The 19387-nt window shown below is 37.7% G+C and overlaps 1 protein-coding gene across 1 annotated transcript in view; it reads left to right on the plus strand.

Moving 5' to 3' along the window:
* COL25A1 (collagen type XXV alpha 1 chain) overlaps window positions 1–19387 on the plus strand; it is a 459898-nt gene that overhangs the window by 331779 nt on the left and 108732 nt on the right. The window contains exons 9-11 of the mRNA XM_084880782.1: window positions 1210–1281; window positions 2032–2139; window positions 4725–4760. Of these exons, the coding sequence (XP_084736908.1) occupies window positions 1210–1281; window positions 2032–2139; window positions 4725–4760 (216 nt within the window). The remainder of the gene's footprint in view (window positions 1–1209; window positions 1282–2031; window positions 2140–4724; window positions 4761–19387) is intronic.

Genomic DNA, 19387 nt, shown 5'->3' on the forward strand with positions numbered 1-19387 from the left:
TATGTCCTGTGTTGTAGATTCAACAGAATGTCAATAGAGAGAAATTAAAGTGTTGTTTTCATAACAATGTCTGTGGTTATCTCCAGTTTGTACTAACATTTTGTACATAAGATTCCAGACATGGCGGGAGTACTAGTATGCCCTGCGATGTGTTGTACATGCCACAGGGAGCACTTACAAGGGTTCTCAATCTGGCATCCCCTTTAAGGGAGGTTCACGCAGGAGCCTCATGTGTCTGAGATTGCTTATGGCATGTCAAGCAAGGCACGTCTTAGAGCTGGGACGGGGTGATGTTAGGTACTTGCTTGTTTTGTTTGTCCACCAGTGAGATGTCTGTGTGACGTTTTGTGTCGTGTTTTGGTGCTGTGCCCTGTCCATAGGGTCTGCCAGGCTTCCCCACAGTTGCTGCCCTGCACAGCAATCAGATCCTCACCGTCAAGGTTTGTGGTTGGCACCCATGCCCTCCGTCAGAGCCCGCAATCAGCATAAGGGTGAGCAAGAACAGCTAAACTGGCCTGCCGAGTCCTGCCGCTCCCTTTCACCAAACGTACCAGCTTCTCCAGTCCTTGGACCTCGTGTCCATCAATGAGGTCAAATATATATATATATGAAGGAGAATCTTGAGCCTAGGAGAGAGTTAAGATATTGAAGTCGAGCAAGGACAGTGGACAGAGGCAGGCACAACTCTTCAGGGCAGTGCCGGGCCTGGAGGGTTGAATGAGAATGCTTTGCAAAGCTCTAAATATTTTTCAATCAATTCAATCACCCTAAGTACTCTGGACTTCGGCATCAACAAAATGGCAGTTGCGTTCCCGCCACATTATGCTGGTTGGCAAGTCTGATGGAAATTGAACTGGCACTTTGTCTGAGGACTTTCTGCTCAGAGTACGGAATGCAGGTGGCTCAAGCTTACCTGTCCCTTTAGCACACTTCCTTAAAAAGGCCCAAACCCATGGCAAAACAATGGGATCCAAAAAAAGGTCCATCTCTCACTAAAAAATCTGGTCTCACCATCCTGGATCAAGGTTACATTTCTTTCAAGAAGAGCCTGAGGGTCTGATGTCAGACACAAGTGCCAGTTCTGTGTTATTTAATGGTCATTATAACTCTAATGTGTATATCTTTATTTCTTTCTTGGGGCCTTCTGATGTCTATTCTTCAACTCTCTCACCTCTGAACTTCAACCTTTGACCTCACCTGACTGATCAGATGGTGTTTCCTAAAATCAATCATGGGTTTCTCTCTGCTGATCAGCAGCTCATTAAACGCCGCTTGATTAAGGTAGTGCTTATTCTTGCTCAAGTCTGATTTCTTCTTTGCATTCAGTTATTACTCTGTATACTGTTGCTTTACCATTTATCTCCCTTGGGTGGGGGTGGGGATGGAAGGGTATTTATTTGGCAATATCTTAGAATAAAATTATGTTTAGTGAGCTGCATTTGTTTGAAATATAGATCAAAGTACCAAAATAAAAGGTACAGAGAGCCTGTCTAAATTTTAATTAAGAAAAAGGTCTTTTTTTTTTTTTTTTTTTTTTTTTTTTTTTTACAAATTAAGCTATATCCAGTAATAGACCCAATTTCTAAGGTCTCTAGCTTTGATAATGTATAAGTTATTATAAAGCATGACAAGAGGCTTGTACACTTAATTTTATAAGTTATGAAAAAGTAAACATTGTCTAATTTCAAATGCAGCATTTTATTAAGATGGATATAGCATTGCCATGAATAAAGTTATGCAATGGCTTTATACCAGCTCTGAATTGAGGGATAACAGACACAGGATTTCCAAGAGCTGAGGGTGCTGGTTCCTGAGCTGCTTGGTTTTAATAGCTCTGCTCAGCTCCTCAGCATGAATATTTATTTGATCCCTGCTGGCAGGCAAATCGCCTACAGGCTTCATGCTTCTGCTTGCTCTGGTTCTTTCATGGTGTAAATGGAAATTAGATAATGCAAATTTAAAGTGTTGAAAAGAAGATCTGGGTCTTTATCATCCATGGTCATGGTTGGTCTGTCCCCGTCTCCATTGTAGGGCGACCAAGGACAAGCTGGGCCCCCAGGCCCGCCTGGCCCTCCAGGCCCACGAGGGCCTCCTGGAGACACAGGGAAAGATGGCCCCCGTGGAATGCCAGGAGAGCCGGTGAGTTGCTTTTTGGATCACTTGTTCTCACAGGTTTGGTTTTGCATTAAGGGCTGAGAGTTGGGGAATTAGAAGGTCGGGTGAGTGGAGTGGGTTGAAGGATGGGGGGAAGCTAGGAAAGCCCCCAAGCAGGGCACTGCCAGCCAGGCTTCTGCTTTACTACTCAATCCTGGGGAACTATTCAACCACAAGGACCTGGGGAGACACCTAAGCCAGTGTTCAGGTAAGCCTCCGGAGTCTGATCGGAGAACCTGATGTCACTTGTGTCCTGACTACACAGAGTTCATCGTTGCCTTTGGTTCAACATAGGAGACTAGCTTGAAACACTAGGTGGGGCATTAATAACATTTTCCAAAAATCGATAGCAGAGGCAATCAAGTCCCATATAATTTATGGAGAGTAAAGAATTTAAATGTTTCTAATATTTAATCTCTTGTAAATAACTTGACCAAAATAATTAGTAAAACAGTAAAATTAATGATTATAACATAAGTGGGTCTGGTTTGGATATTATTTATCCTTTGTATGTGAAGATTATTAATAAGAATGATTTAAAGTGAGCTGTTACTCTAATAAATTTAATTAAAAAATAAAAGTGATCTCCATACTTAGATCTAAGTACTAAGTACTTAGTGTCAAGTGTCAATATATAGCAGCACAGGACACTGATTTGCTTTGGTAGAGACAACCCAGCAATTTAAATAAATATGTAGAAAAGGGCAAACAAATTTTACACTTATATTATGAGGTCAGAATTTGAAATTCAGGTTTATTGATGAATTAAATTATTTATTTTATGTATTGATTCCAGAGAGGAAGGGAGTGAGAGAGAGAGAAAGAAACATCAATGATGAGAATGAATCATTGTTTGGCTGCCTCTTGCTGGGGATGGAGCCCACAGCTGGGCATGTGCCCTGACCAGGAATCAAACCATGATCTCTTGGTTCATAGGCCGATGCTCAACCACTGAGCCATACCAATTGGGCAAGTGTATTAGTTAACTTTAATAATTATATTCATTAGTGTTTTTCATAGTGCAAAAGTAAAACAGAAACTATCCATAACGTAGAAATTTTTTAAAATAAAGACAACCAAAAAGAAAAAAATCATCCATGCTCATCGTTTTGGTATATTTTATTTTTATAATCATATATTATGGCCTTTTTATTTTGTCCTTCAAAAAATGATTCTGTCTGTAAGAATATAGAATACTTTAAAACTTTTCTGAGACAACCTTCTATAAGCCCACTTCCCTTTCTGAAGGCTGTTGTTAATTTGTAATATGAAATGAGTAATTAATTTGTAACATATGATTTAGGACTGCTTTAACTGAATCATCAGAGATAGTAGCTTCATCCTAAACTGTCTAATATTTCCTCTTTTCTTGGGTTGGTATCTCAAAAGATAGAAAAAGCTGTAGCTTTAGGGATATTTAGAGCTCTCCAATTGATTGCTGGTTTCCAACAAGATACAATGTATCTTCTCAAGTAAGAAGTATAGTTAAGACCCTTTTGGTGGGATAGAATTAGTCAGATCATTGGGTAATATATACTGTACAGAAAATTTAAAGCATAAATTACTTTCAAGAACCAAGGAAATTAAGGTATGACATTTTGTAAACCATTCAAATATTATGTCAGCCTTTAAGTGAATGTAGTTTATTCATCTAAGTAAGAAACGGAGCTTTTAATACAAAGGTATGATTTATTTAATTCCACAGATATAATTTGAACTGGATTTATAATCTCAGAGTTGATTTTTATATACTCTCTTAACCAGTGGAAAAGATATTATAAAAATAAACTGAGAGGTACTTATTTTTAAAGTCCAACAACATCTATATATACTGGCATTACAATCATGTTTTTTTTAAAAAATACCTGTAGCCAATGACTGTCATTATAATAATATAATAAAACATGATATAATATAATAAAATATGTATGAATTTGAGTATTAGAAAGTTATGATAGTGGTGTAATATGGCAGACAATTTTATATTTATATGTGCTGTCAATTTTAATAAAGAATGTTATTAATCCAGGATAATTAAAATTTAAAAATCAATCTCTGCTCCTTTTCTTATTTAATTCCTGCACTAAGAGCAGTTGTCTCTATGTCAAATATGTGGGAGTTCTGAATTCTCACAAAGAAGACCATGTTATCATTTTGTGTCATTATAAACAGGACATAATAGTAAATAATAGATTACCTTACTTGCAATTAAATAAATGAGATATGACTGTGATTATAATTAAATATTTTTTCTATGACTACTTAATGACTTATACAATTACTCCTACTAATTTTATTTAGAATATATTCTTGGCATAATCTTAAATCTCTACCATAATCTAGACTCACTTTATTAAATCCTAAAATGTTTATAGAATGCATTTAAAGAAAGAATGTTGGCTTTTTTTTTTCCATTACATTGTGTTTGCATTTCCTTATTTAGCTTGAAAAGTATATTTGACATTCATGCACCCCAGTGGGTACTATAAAAAGGGAAAATATATATTGAAATTGTTTTTTTAATATTTAAAGCACTAATAAAATTATCACTGTTTTTGTGTGTTTTTAAGGGTGAACCAGGGAACCCAGGAAAACAAGGCTCAATGGCAAGTATTTCAATTTATCTTTTACTTTAAATTCTATAAATTTTCATAAAATTTCTATTAAAAGTAATGGGAGTCTATTCAAAACTCTTGTCAATATTGTGTGTAACCTGTCATGTAATCTATAACAAAAAGCGTGAAAATTAGTACAAGTTAAAAACTAATATGGTCTTTTGCACAGTAAGCATCACAAGACAACACATGTACAGAACTAACCAGAGAGGAAGAGGAAGGTTCTAGGTGGGAGGAGTGAGAGAGAGAATTAGGAAAAGCAAAGGGAGAATTTGTTTTAAGCAGCTCTGCTATAAGAGAGATTAAATGTGGGGATATACCTATTAGCTTAAATAAAGTGAGTTTTGAAAGGGATCAGGTGAGACTAAGTGTGAAGTAGTGTAGTCAACCTTTCATAGTGACTCAAGGAGTTCTTTGTTGAAGGGCTTCACCCAGGGAAAAGCAGTTGTGTCTTTTGATCTAGGTCATTAAAAAAGATCATGAAATGAGTCCACATGGACTCACCCGTAGACACGCAGGGTCAGTTCCTCGGGATTGTTTATCCTTTGTAGTTGGGAGAAGTTTGGTCAGCTTGCTGAGCCCTGAAGAGTAGAAGCCCTTCAGTTCGCCTCTCCCTGTCTCACTCCCCTGTCCCTGGAGCCATCTTTCTGACCAACTTTACGACATGAACCGTATTGGGGAACACAGGTTGACAACGTAACAACCCACGTTCCACAGGACAGCTGTGTCTCACTGCATTGTCCCGGACACAGTGATCACAGTGAGCTCCATCCTGTTCATTCTGTGGAATGTGTGACATGCAGCACGCAGGTGTTCGGGGTACAAAATTTATTTGTAAAAACACGTCAGCTAAGTGCTAGTGAAACTGATGCACAGGCACAGGACAGTCGGTCAGGAATTAAAACAAATGTGTGAAGGGGTTAAAGGTCAAAGTCTTATCCCTGCACAGGATGCGAAAGCCCGGTGGGGCTGAAACCGACCCTTCACCTGGAAATTCTCTGTTCCTGACCTATGACATTAAGATGGTATTTGATACAGATAATGGGTGTGTGTGTGTGTGTGTGTGTGTGTGTGTGTGTGTGTGTGGAGGGGGGTGGATGCTATATTGGATTCTTTTTAAAGAGAATAAGATGAACAACAGAAGACCGTATATAAAAATTAAACAAAACATTTGTCATCTGTGGCAACATTGCATACAAGAGCAGCATTAGCTGTCAGAGTTATAGAGTCACAGGAGGTGAAGGATTCTTGGAAAACTACAATATAAATTTTGAAATTGCTTTAGGCAATTGAATGCACCTGTGATTTCTGTCCTGGATAATGGTCAAAACATATTCCTCCCAGACCTTCTTCCATCGAAGGCTCCTTGGGACTCTTGGGAGCCTTGTTTGTTCCCAGGTGTGCACATGTTACTCAGATTTTTATCGTTACCTTTGGCTTTCTACCCCGATGTCCAGTGCAGTATCCTGGTATACAAAGTTCTAAAAAAAAAAAAAAAAAAAAAAAAGGGGGGGAGGTATTTAGAAAAATTACAGTCTTAACCTCCTTAAAGTCATATATCCTCTCTAGAATATACTGTCAATAACAATGGAATCTCATTCCCCTACAATTCCTAGCTTAATGTTATTAAATATACATGTTACACCTGAAATTATCTTAGTGTGCTGCAATTTCCCATTTCTTATAGCAATTTTTGAGATGAAGATAATCCTGGGTTTTTAAGGATATATTTTTATTGATTTCAGAGAGGAAGGAAGAGGGAGAGAGAGATAGAAACATCAATGATCAGAGAATCATTGATCAGCTGCCTCCCGCATGTCCTACACTGGGCATCTAGCCTGCAATGCAGGCATGTGCCCTGACTGGGAATCAAACCATGACATCCTGGTTCATAGGTTGATGCTCAATCACTGAGCCATACTGGATGGGCATGGGTTGTTTTTTTCTATAAGCTATTTTTCTGTTTTTAAACTCTTCATATTTAGTTCATATTCTCATTTTTTAAATGCAGCTAAGAAACTTCATTAAATCACAAATGTTTAAAGGGTGTGTGATGTAATGATCTTCTAAAGTGCATTGTACTGTTTTTCAAGACATAAAATTCTTCTTTAACAGAAGACTTCTATACCAAGCATGTCAAACTGTCAAACTCACAGGCTAACATGGGCCAAATAAACAAGGTTTAAGTTTATGTGGGCCACAAAAAAAAAAAAAAAAGCTTCAGTTTTTATAGAAACATAGTTTCATTTTGATAGAGACATGCTGAATACAAAGGGCTGAAATAAGTGAGTAATCATTAACATAAAATAATAGAACATTTTAATAAAAACTAATATTTTTTGTTGAACATTAATAACAAATTAATAACCATAACACAAATAAACCTATTTTTCTTGTTCTCTGAAAACGAACTATTTCCTGTTGTGCACACCAAACAAATCAGTCCAAGATTAATGACGTGGCAATCGGCTGCTAAAATATTCACTGCTAGTATTAGTGAGGAGAAATGGAGTGCCTGTGCATGAGGTGCATAAGGGAAATGAATGAAACACGATGATAGTAATCAGTCATTAGCGAACATTGTAGTTCGTTATTAATAATTATGTATAACAAGATATTGTAAAAATTAAATTAGGAAATTTTTATTAAGACATTTCTTACATACCATTATATTGGCTGGGCAGCAAAAATGTTTGACATGCTTGTTCTACACTATACTTAAAGAAAAATAGACAAATCTTAAGTCTAGATCTCAGTGAATTTTCACAGTGAACATAACTATACAACCAAAAATCAGGTCAAGAAATAGAATGTTATATCAATCAAGAAGCCACTCTTACACTCCCGTTGCCACCCCTTCTTCCCTAATTTTGCCATTATTCTGCCTTCTGCCACCATATTCTGCCTTTTGATTGCATTTATTCAAATTATATATTACTAGAAGCATCCAGTATGTACACTTCTGTGTCTGGCTTCTTTCGTTCAACAATATATTGTGAGATCATCCACCTCTGTTTTAATAGCCTTCACATCTGGTTAAAAAAAAAATAGGAGGAAGAACCTTACTTCCTTGACTACCCGTTAAAAGTACATCACTCAAATAGCAGTACATGAATGAATAGTCTGTCTGACCTTGGGCAAATCACTTAACCTCTCAATTTCTCATCTGTAAAGAAAGGATAATAATACCCTGTCTGCCTTCCTTTTGAGGTTGCCAAAGACAAATGCAATAAATTAGAGGAAAGTACTTTAAACTGCATAATGAAGAATATATGAGTATGTTATTATTATTATCACTCAGTTGTTCCCTCTAGAGTAAATTACAGGTGAGCGTGGATTTATATAACAGATGCATTCCTGTAAAGTTCTGTATGAATCAGATTTTCATAAATCAACATATCTTATATGTGCTGAGGAATTTTGCTATATAAAGCAATCCTATTCAGAATTTCCTTGTAAAGTAATATAATCTCTTAATTCTTCTTCCTAGAAAACTGAATTTTTATATCTTTTATTTCCTTAACTTGAAATATTTATGATTTTAAAAGCTATCATTTTTAAAAACCACTATTTATGTTTAAGTTAAATAGCACATGTGTATATTAAACAACCTCAAAAAGAGGAGGACTAAAAATATAATAGCAGTTTTCATGAGGAGAAACATTTCCTAAGAAAGTTCCTCTTTTCTTTTAAATAATGGTGTGTGTGTGTGTGTGTGTGTGTGTGTGTGTGTTTTGACTCAAAGTCCGGTAAGCAAAAGGATACATTGCACAGACACACACACACACACACACACACACACACAGTTCTGGCTTCAAAACCACTTAGGAGTGCATGACTGTAGTCTGTGATCCTTCTTACGGACCTAAAACATGTGGATAAATTCCCATTTTACCTATCTCACTGGGTTATGATGAGAAGCAAGTAAAATAATAATATGAAAAGGATTTATGAGCTACAAAGATGCCTTAAATGAGAAGTTAAGAGTCCAATGATACAACTTGACACACAGGAAGACCACTCTGAAATGTAAGGGCTAAGGACACTGTGGTTAAAGTCATCAGCAAAACCACAGTGTGTCAGATACTTGGATGATGATGCCACTTACTCCTTTTGTCCTGTTTGTTGTTGTCATTGTTTTTGGCCTCCTCCCCTGTATCGCATCATCTTACATTACCAACTTCTCACAACGCTGCCCGCTCAGCCTTCAGCTAAAGGAGGGAAAGACAACAAATACAACTGTTCTCGGCTTTTCACAAAACCCACTACGTTTCTTGGTTTGTGTTGTGCAGGGCAGTGTGTGTGTTTGCTTAACTGAGAGTTTTGAAAAGCACTGGAGCATTATTAAAATTTTTTAATGTCCCTGATGATGCAATGAAAAAAGCTAGGAACAAATCTAAAATTAGCTCTTACAAAACTGTTTATGAGCGTGTCAGGTGGGGAATTTGTTTTCCTGATCCAAGATATATATTTTATATTACAAAAATAATCATCCGAAGATTAACAGCTTCTCTGGCAGAATGAAGAAGACCTGCTGCTTAGGCGGCTCCACATTTATTTAATCCCGCTGTGCATCTATTCTGTAAACATGACCTTCGGGTTTTCTGAGAAGTTCAGGATGAGATTTTAAAAGACAGAATCTTGAGCTAAAATAAATTGGACTGCATCTGAATAAAGAGAAAACTGCTCTCACTCATAAGACTACACTTGAGCATCAAAGCAAGGACTGACCACAATTACAAGTGCTAAAGTTCTGAACCCTCATGGGAGTGACCTTGATTTTTCAGTTCTTCAGAAGTTTCAATGGTTGTTAAAATAGTACTTTTTAAGGTATCTTCCTTTTGGTAGTCTCACTGTTTCTTTTTACATATGTAGTAGAACTTTTCAAAAGCATAAAAGGTGGATGGTACACACACACACACACACACACACACACCCCAACTAGTCTCAGTTTCCTGGGAATTATTATGTTTATCTAAAGTGTCTATAGCCAAGATTTTATAGAGCAAATTATTTTCCCTACCCTGAAACTCTTTCTTCATTTCTCTCCCTTACCCCAAATATATGAAAACTCCATAGCATATCCATTCATTTTTTTCCTCATGGACCAATTAAGATTTCTAGGCCTAAGACTCCTCATCAATAGAAGTGTCGAGACTGAATGATATCTGGACTCACTTCCCGCTCTAAAGTCTTGTCCTCCTGTTTTCATTATTAATGCACAGACACATGTTACATAGTCATTTAATCTTGTTATATAGGCACACATATGGAATCCTATAAATAGATAAACAACAGTCATATGGTATGTTTTAATGGAAGAAAACTTTAAAAATTGTATCTTTTGTTATCATTTATTTTACCTTTAGAATCCAACCTACTGTAGCTAAACTGGTATAAAATATGTCCATCTTGTATGAAGATATTAATGAAATTAACCACTTTTTACCAAGTTCTCATATCTTATCATTAGATTAAGACGGAACTTTTAAAATAAAGTTGTGCCTTACATCTGTAGATTAAACATAAATGTACAAATTTTAGGGCAAACATATAAATGGTAACCTTTATACAATATGTCTAAATATTAAAAAGGTATAATCCAAACTAATAAACTGGTAAATAAGTGTGCTCTATCCTCTAACCTTCATGATATATCCTTACAAGGACTTGGAAAGTTCAAATGCATAATTGTTGCCCTTCTTGGAGATCCAAATTAGAATGTGGCAGCATTCTGGATGAGGAGAGCTGGTACCCAGCCCCAGCTGGTACACTGGCCTGCTCCCTTTCTCTCCCACACCTCCCCCCACCCCTTAACTTGATAAGACTCAAGCTCTCACACGTAGGCATTCTGGGATGCACACAAGATCCAACTCCAGCCACACACCTCAAAATACCCGCCTCTTTGCTCCTTTCTCCAGCTCATTATTGTGCCACCCGTGGTGTGGTTCACCTCCGGAAGAACAGACGGGAGAAAGAGGCAACTCTGTTTGGGAACTCCAGTCATTGGGGCAGAGAACTCCAAGGTTCTTAGTACTCGAAGCAAAGTCTAAGGTCAGGGTGTCAGCTACCACATGAGGAGGAGTGAGCCAGAAAAGAGCTCTCTAAAGCATGGTTCCCAAAGAAAGAGCCCTCCTACCCAGGGCTAAAGGCAATACAGAGTCTCTGTCTGAATGGAGTGAAAAAAAAAAAAAAAAAAGACTTATGCCTTAGTCACTTCCTTTGAGAAAACTTTACATACACTCACTCACTCATACACATTCACACTCCCCCAAGCAAAGTAGGAAACTGTCTTCTCCACAGCATTTATCATGCCATATAATAATTGTGCTTGGGACTTAGTGTATTCAATAAACTGAATGACTGAATGATAGGAATCAATGAATTAATAAATCAGGTACTGATGCAAAAGAAGCAGGTTAATATTTTTCTTTCAACCAATGTCATAGCACTAAGATTAAACAGGATAAATCCAACAGAATTACCATGAAACTGCTATTTCTCCTGCACTTCATATAATCAATCATGTATTACAGATTTCTTGGGAGTACATGTGTGTTTGTGGATATGGATGGTGTAACTAAAAGACTGATTTTCATGAGGACAGTGATATTTGTATCAACTTCTCATCAAACTACGTGGCTATTTTTAAAGTAGAGTGTAGAAAACAGAAGGAATCTTAGGAATTATCTAGTTTATCACTTCGTTGATTAAAAATAAAACAGCATCAGAGTGAATAAATAACTTGATCAAGGTCACAAAGTAGTCAATAGCAGAAGTAGGCTGGAATCCAGTTCACATGATTAATCTTATGTTTTATACTCTGGGTCTTCTAGATCTGCACTTTCTAATACACTACCCACTTGCTACATGTGGCTGTTTATATTTAAACTAGAAGACTGGTGCATGAAATCTGTGCACTCAGTGAAGAGGGTTCCCTCAGCCTACACCCTCTTGCAGTCTGGAAGCCCTCAGGGGATGTCTGACTGAAGGCTTAGTCCCATGGGGAGCAGGCCTAAGCTGACAGTCAGATATCCTTAGCACTGCCATGAAGGCGGGAGATGTTCCTGCCACTGCTGCTGCACTCGCCAGCCAGGGCCCTGGCTTCTGGCACACTGACCATCAAGGGCAGCTCCTGCGTTGAGCACCTGTCCCATGGTGGTCAGTGTGCATCATAGCGACTGGTCATTCTGTCATTCAGTCTATTTGTATATTAGCCTTTTATTATATAGGATTAACTCAAATTAAATACAGTTTAAAATCCAGTTCCTAACAATTGCACTAGCCACAATTCAAGTGCTCAATAGTCACATGTGATTAGTGGCTACCATTCTGAACAGAGCAATAAAGACCATTCCCATCCTTCCAGAAAGTTCTTTACACAGTGCTGGTCTAGATAGAAAACAGACCAGAATCTGTTTTGTACTCCTAAATTTAAGTCCTTCCTCTGCTGATCATGGGATATTTAAATTTTAGAAGCTGGCGTTTCTCAGCATTGTTGACTTAAAATAGGAAAAGCGCTTATACATAACTGAATAGGAACATTTTTTACTGAGTGTAGTGTAGGGTGATAGGCCTTTGTGAATCAAAAATGTGTTTCCTTTATGGTTCGCTAGGGAAGAATGCTTAATCACAGAGGGCAAAGGAAGCCTGCTAATTTTTCTTTCTTTCCGGGTCATTTCCATTTTGGGTTTAGCAACGAGACAATTTATTGAATATTTAGAAAGGATGGAGTAAGCTATTTTCAGCCCAGAATATCTGGTGAGAGGCGATAGAGTCTCTGTTTGGGAACAAAATCAGAACATAGGTTTTCAAATACCTTGATCTTTCTTTAATCTGCTGGTAGTGGATAATGCTCAATATTTAGTCTTGGTTGAGAAAAAATGTATTACTTCTTTAATTTCCTGAGCTTTAAGAAACCTCCCTTACAAAGGTTGCCGCAATAAATGAGTAATCCTGATTTAATATTTCCCCCCAAAAGTCAACATGTGAAACAGTCACATCAGAAATAATTTACTTAAAAAATAGTTACGGCACTTAAAATTTCTTCATCAAATATTTATGAGTTAATATAATGACACCCCATCTTATTGATGTGATCTAAATTATATCTGTATTAAAGAAACTTCTCCAAATAATAGAAATTATGGAGTTATATTATAGAAACAAAAATCTCAGATACTTAAACAGAAACAACTGCCTCCAAGTTGGATCTCTTTCCAGGGGTACAGGCATGATAGCTTGTGTAGTAAAACAATGGAGAAAATGTGGTAAATGAAATTTAATGTTTTTTATATTCATTGATTCACTGTTTCAGTTTAGTCAGTCATTTTATTTATTTGTTAGGCACTGATCTAGGTGTCAAGAATATAAAATAGGTGGCCTGAAGAACTTGCTGCCTAGCCACGCACATTTTATAAATATGTACATATATTAAAATACAGACAGTTAACATGCTCGAGAAACTCGGATAAAAACAAGCCCCATCTGGTTACATTGGAGAAGGCTCACTGAGGAAGTGAGTTATGACTGCAGAGCCTACAAGAATGATTAAGAACTTCTCATGAAGACTAAGAGGAGAGTTCTTGGGAAAATACAGCTATTTCGTGTGACAGAAGGCAGTCCATGAAAGACTTGAAACAAGAAATGAGGCTCTCCCATCTTAGCACTGTCCTGTCCTTTTATTGTTTATGCTGAGTTTCTTCATCCCCAGTTCAACTAAATCATTGGCTCTTTACACTGAAAACATTTCAGCACACTCTCTCATATTCTAAACATTTCCCAGTAGTTGCTAGTTTGGCACTTCCACACACTTAAGCCATGAAATCTGAATCTTGTAAAACATGGCTAGAATTATACTCCAGACATACATAGCATAGTGGCTAGAGTTTATGTTTCATGACCTTCTCTCATCAATCATCCAAGTAGAACGTGCGATTTTATATAAGTACATCTGAAGTGAATCCTCCTTAAGAAAAAATTCCTTTATTTAAGTTTAATTCCCTCTGATTCTTTATAAACCACTTTTATAGATCTTCTCATGTATTTGACCAGGTTAATATCTTTCAGAAATTGTCATTAAAGTCTGTTGCACCAAACCCTTGAGAAAGTCCAATACTAACATTTTATGATTCCGTAAGTTAGATTACTTGTGTTATCATTCTTTCCTATGGAATCAGACTTTAAAAATAATTTTCTTCACTTTATTAAATCATGAAAAAACTCTTACCTCAAAAAAAAGAAGAAATAATTTTAAATAGCTTCATAGTTTGGGGCTTTTATCTCCCCTTCACAGAGGGACCACCTCTTTTTTGTTCGCTGTGTTTTTTATGACAGGAGCTGGTTGTATATTCTTGTATCTAGAAATGACCAGCAGCTTTCAGAGCTTCACATTTTACTGCTATCCATCAGGGACAGAACAGGAACTTTGTCCGCCCCTGCTCACACAGAACATCATTTCCTAATAGCAGGCAGCCCGAGCTGCCTTCAAACACCTCCCCAGAGGCATCTTAAAGCACATCATTTAGAAAATCTACATCCTGTTTAAGTAATTAATACCTCAATCAAATTTGTGCTAGCATCGTTTTTGTTAGAAAAATCCATTAATTTTTCCCATTCCGTGAACTACCCGACAAAAAGCTTTTTTAAATTAATTTCTTTTTTCATTTTTATGAACTGGAAAGTGTAGCGAATGCGGAATGGTTATAGAAACATTCATTTCTGCTCTGAAGATGAACTTGAGTTGATACTACTACCTACTGTTTGCGTGATGGCTTTCTGATGTGCGCTAGAAACCCTATATCTACATCCACATGTATAGCACCCTGAGTGTTAATGAGATCGTGTAGCTAGGATGATTTTTGCTTTGCTGTTTTAACATAGAGGCCATAAACTGAATTCTTCCACCCACTTTTGCACTTGGAGGGGGTCTATCTAGAGGTTATTAGAATAGGCCCAGAGGGTTAGAATGACTCCGGTTAACACAAGGGTGAGAAGAAACAAAAACAAAAACAAAAACAACAACAAAAAACAAACAAAAAAAAAACTTGATTTACTTTATGCATTCACTTACTCATTTTTATAATTTTACTAGAGGCCCAGTGCACGAAATTCATGCACAGGAGGAGGGGTGTCCTTCAGCTCAGCCCAGCCTGCACCCTCTCCAATCTGGGAGATCCCCTCTCCCCCCACCCCCGGGGATGTCCAACTGCCAATTTAGGGCCTAACCTGATAGTCAGCCATCCCTCTCACAATCCGGGCTCCCAACCACTTGCCTGCCTGCCTGCCTGCCTGCCTGATTGCCCCTAACTGCTTCTGCCTGCCAGCCTGATCACCACCTAAGCCCCCCCTCCCAGCCTGATTAACACCTAACAGCTCCCCTGCCAGTCCGATTGCCCCCAACTGCCCTCCCCTGCTGGCAGTTGAGGTATTAATTATTTAAGCAGGATGCAGATTTTCTAACTGATGTGCTTTAGGAGCCTCTGAGGAGGTGTTGAAGGCAAGTTCTGGTTGCCCCTAGCTGCCCTCCCCTGAAGGCCTGGTTGCCCCCAACTGCCCTCCCCTGCTGGCCCAATCACCCCTAACTGCCCTCACCTGCCAGCCTGGTCCCCCTTAACTGCCCTCCCTGCAGGCTTGGTCGCCCCCAACTGCCCTTCCCTGCTGGCCTGATTGCCCACAACTGCCCTCCCCTGCCAGCCATCTTGTGACCACATGGGGGTGGCCAACTTGTGTAAGGGTATGAGGGTCAATTTGCATATTACCTCTTTATTATATAGGATGACACTCAACGGAAACACCATTGTGCTTAGAAACACCTACATGGCCATACAAATAGGATCTCTCTTCCCTATCCATAGCCCTGTCTCCTACTCCCACCTGTAGCCTAGGTGTTAGCAGGTGCCCACCTCTTGGTCTTTGTTCTTACTGTTTCCTTGCCTGGGACATTCTTCACCTTCTACATGCTTATTTCCTGCCTAAGCTCACACATCATTTCCTAATAGCAGGCAGCCCAAGCTTGCCTTCAAACACCATCCAGGAGTCACTTTATTGCTAAGACATTCACTGTCTCCCCAGTTTAAATACTACCACATCTACATCTCCCACCCCAACCTCCTTATTGGCTTTAGCACTTACCATCCCACACAACTTCAATTTTTATTTGTTTACTGTCTTTCTCTACTTACTAGATATGAAGTCCTGGGGCCGTGCATTTTTTGTTTAATTTGTTCACTGCTAGAACATTGCCTGACCCTCAGTTGGCATTCACACACTGTTAAAGAGATGAATTAATGAAGGAACTCAAAAGGATTCACTGAGCAATTACTATACACCAGCTACTGAGCATGATAAACACATTGAAAGTCAGGAAAGAAGTAACCACTTAATTACAATCCTTTTGGTAAATTCTATAAATGAAGTCCTACCTTGGGTGCCTTGAAGAACAAAAGAAGGAAACCTAACCCCAAGGGCGGGGGCGGGGAGGGACACTGAGCTCTGCATTATGGAAAGGCTGGAAAAGAGGACCAAATATATAAAAAGCCCATCATAGAAACCAACTGCCAGAGGTGTAGAGATGTGAAAGTATGACTTATGTGTTGAACTACAGCTATTACGAAAGCTTGGACTTTTCTCACAAGCTTTGGAAAGACCCTGAAGGGTTTTTCAGCAGAGGAAAGACAGGAATGCATCAGCCTTTAAGAAAGCTTGCTCAGGCAGTGCTGTGCAGAAAGGATGGAAGGAGACTAAAAGCAGAGAGGCCCTGGGTGGGTGTCCCATTAGCCATGTGACAGAGAAAAGGGTTTGAACAAGAGCTTAGCAATGCTGCTGAAGAAGAAGGATGGCCCAGAAACATATTCCTGAGTAAGTATCTGTTGGACTTGGAGCACAAGGAGTGAGGGATTACTCAGGCCTGAGCAGCACACTTTCGATAAAGACCGTCACTAAATGGGGACTATCATATTTCTTTAACTTATGTGCTGACCATATTCTACCTAATACTTCATATAATCTTTAGAAAGGGGTGGGGTAAACAGAAAAGAAAATCAAGGGCACTGTGTAAATTTATTAGTTTTTTATAGGTTTTAACTTGGCATAGCTCCCCCAAGGTCCTTTCTGAAAGACTATGAAAACTTTGGTGTAAAAGTTCACCTGCAGACAAGTGAAACTTTCAATGGCTCATTTGTTTTTATCATCTGAGTAAAAAGCATGGCCATTATGTAGAATCTTTCAATGAAAAAGCTTGATATATTTTACAACACCCAGAATCTATATTGAAATGAGCGTATTTTAAGGTTCAAATTATATTTTAACACTTCTGGAGTTAACTTAAAAATGGATTTGTTAACCTAAAGGTATTCAAAGCACATACATAAAAGCAAAGTCTAATCAGTAAAATAACTATTGGGTGTGTGTGTGTGTGTGTGTGCGTGTGTGTGTGTGTTTTGTGTTTATGCTTACTCAAATGTATGTCTGTGTCAAATATTCAACTCTGCTTTATTCCTGGTCCCCTCCTAGTAACAGATGACACTATCCTTGGCTTGCTACCATTTTCCCTGCTAATGATATCAAATGAGAAATTCAAATTTTTGGTAGCTGAGAATCTTATCCTTGGCAACATAGTTATGAATAATTCACAAAACATGTAGTCACAATTCAAAATTAATGTTATATTTTAAAAACTGCTTTTACTTTTAAATTTTAGCAAAAATGGCAGTAGTTTCCTAACAGTGAAGAACTTTATGTTTATAGTAATCCTTTGACTTTCATTAAATACTGTGCTAAAATATACAATTAATATAATTCTATGGATTTCAGAGTTACAAGTAATCTTTCTAAATCTCTGATATAATGTGATCATCCAATAGAGATCAGATTAGAAAATACCAGATATGTTGGTTTCTAGTTTAAAAATTTGATTTGAAATTTGCTCTTAATTTTATATGACATGTTTTTCCCAGGGTTATACATCAATATAATAAAATATTCAATTTTAGTGAACAATATTTTTTCAAGTGGCAAAGTTCAGTTTGTAATGGGAAACAAACCCGTTTGAATTGAACATATACAGTCTCAGTCTAAACATTGAATTAATGTACTTTTTGTTATATGATTTTCTCTTTAACATCAACATTTTAAGAAGTGAAATACTCTGGAGACCCTTGGAAAAATGGAATCATAGACAGTGATAAAACCCAAGTCTTTTCTTCACTCTCAGATCTATAACTACAGCTTTCAAATTCTGACTTTATTCAGCATTAACATTCATTTCCCAAACAATTTACCCGAGTGAGGAAATGATTAAACATGTTTATGTGCTAAGGGGAAGGAACTAGTGGGAAGCAGGAGGCTCTGATGTGGATGCAGGGATAATTGATTTTCTCAAAGCCCCAAGGCAGAAGCAAGGATGGATTCCAGTGTCTCTAAGATGCTTTTGCCTTGTAGAGGAGGATGGCCTCTTCTTCTGACAATGGAAGGAGGTACACTAGGTTTGAATTGTTGAGATATATGATGTTGAGGGAATTTACACTTGATAGCCTTATTTCTCTGTAAAATCTAAAACAGGGAGAATTTGCCCTGTCCAGGTGGCTTGGTTGGTTAGAGCACCATTAGGTACACCAAGCGGTTGCAGGTTCAATTTCTGGTCAGGGTACATACCTGGATTATGGCTTCCATCCATCCTCAGTGGGAGCACATAAGGGAGGCTACTAATCAGTGTTTCTCCCTCACATTGATGTTCCTCTCTCACTCTCACCCAATAAATTCATGTCCTTGGGTTAGGATTTTAAAAAATTAAATAAAACTTGGAGAATTTTAAATATAAGGAATGAGATGGGTAGGAAAGATTCTGACCACACAGCTATGTCAGGTAACAAGCTCATTAAGAAATTGGTTGAATAAATCTGAAAAGAATATATAAAGGTGATACTGTACATGTGCTTTCAATAATCTGAAGCTGATTATATGAGGAAATTGTTTCTCTTCCTGTGAGAATTACAAAATAATTTATGAGGAACAGGTTCTTCAAATGTTCCTAAACATTGCGTACTTTTTACTAAAACTTATGTATGACCAGTTCTTCCTCTGATGACCACTCTAGTGCTTCAGTGTTTCAGGTCTGAATGTAAAATGCTGATGAACTGAAATGTAACACATTGAAAACAAACTAGCCATTAGTTAAGTGTAATGGGATAAAGAATTCTTTAAAGGAAATGATAGATTATCTATAACTTTGTTAAAATATACTAAAATTAAAAGTATTTTTGAAAAAATGAAAAAATTGCTTAATATTTTAATATTGAAATAGACATGAATGGTCAGAATTAGAGCTACATCTCTTTGTGCTCTTTTCCATCACCCCAAAGCCATGCCTTGTTCCAAATAAAGCCAACGGAATCCCAACACAGACTTTGTAGTTGGAAAACTGCTAAATCTCAGAACTGCCACATTTCCATTTTGTATGTAAATATTTCCATTCATCTTCCTAAATATTATATTTCTTCTTCCCCCATCTCCCTCCCTAGCACCATAGTTTATGCAACAGCTGACAGCATCATTTGTTCCTTTTCTGGCACACACTGGGTGCCACAAGTGCCCTTGTCATCCCCTCATTTGTAAACAAG

The sequence above is a fragment of the Pipistrellus hanaki genome (assembly GCF_964339955.1).
Source record: "Pipistrellus hanaki genome assembly, chromosome: 1".
NCBI lineage: Eukaryota > Metazoa > Chordata > Mammalia > Chiroptera > Vespertilionidae > Pipistrellus > Pipistrellus hanaki.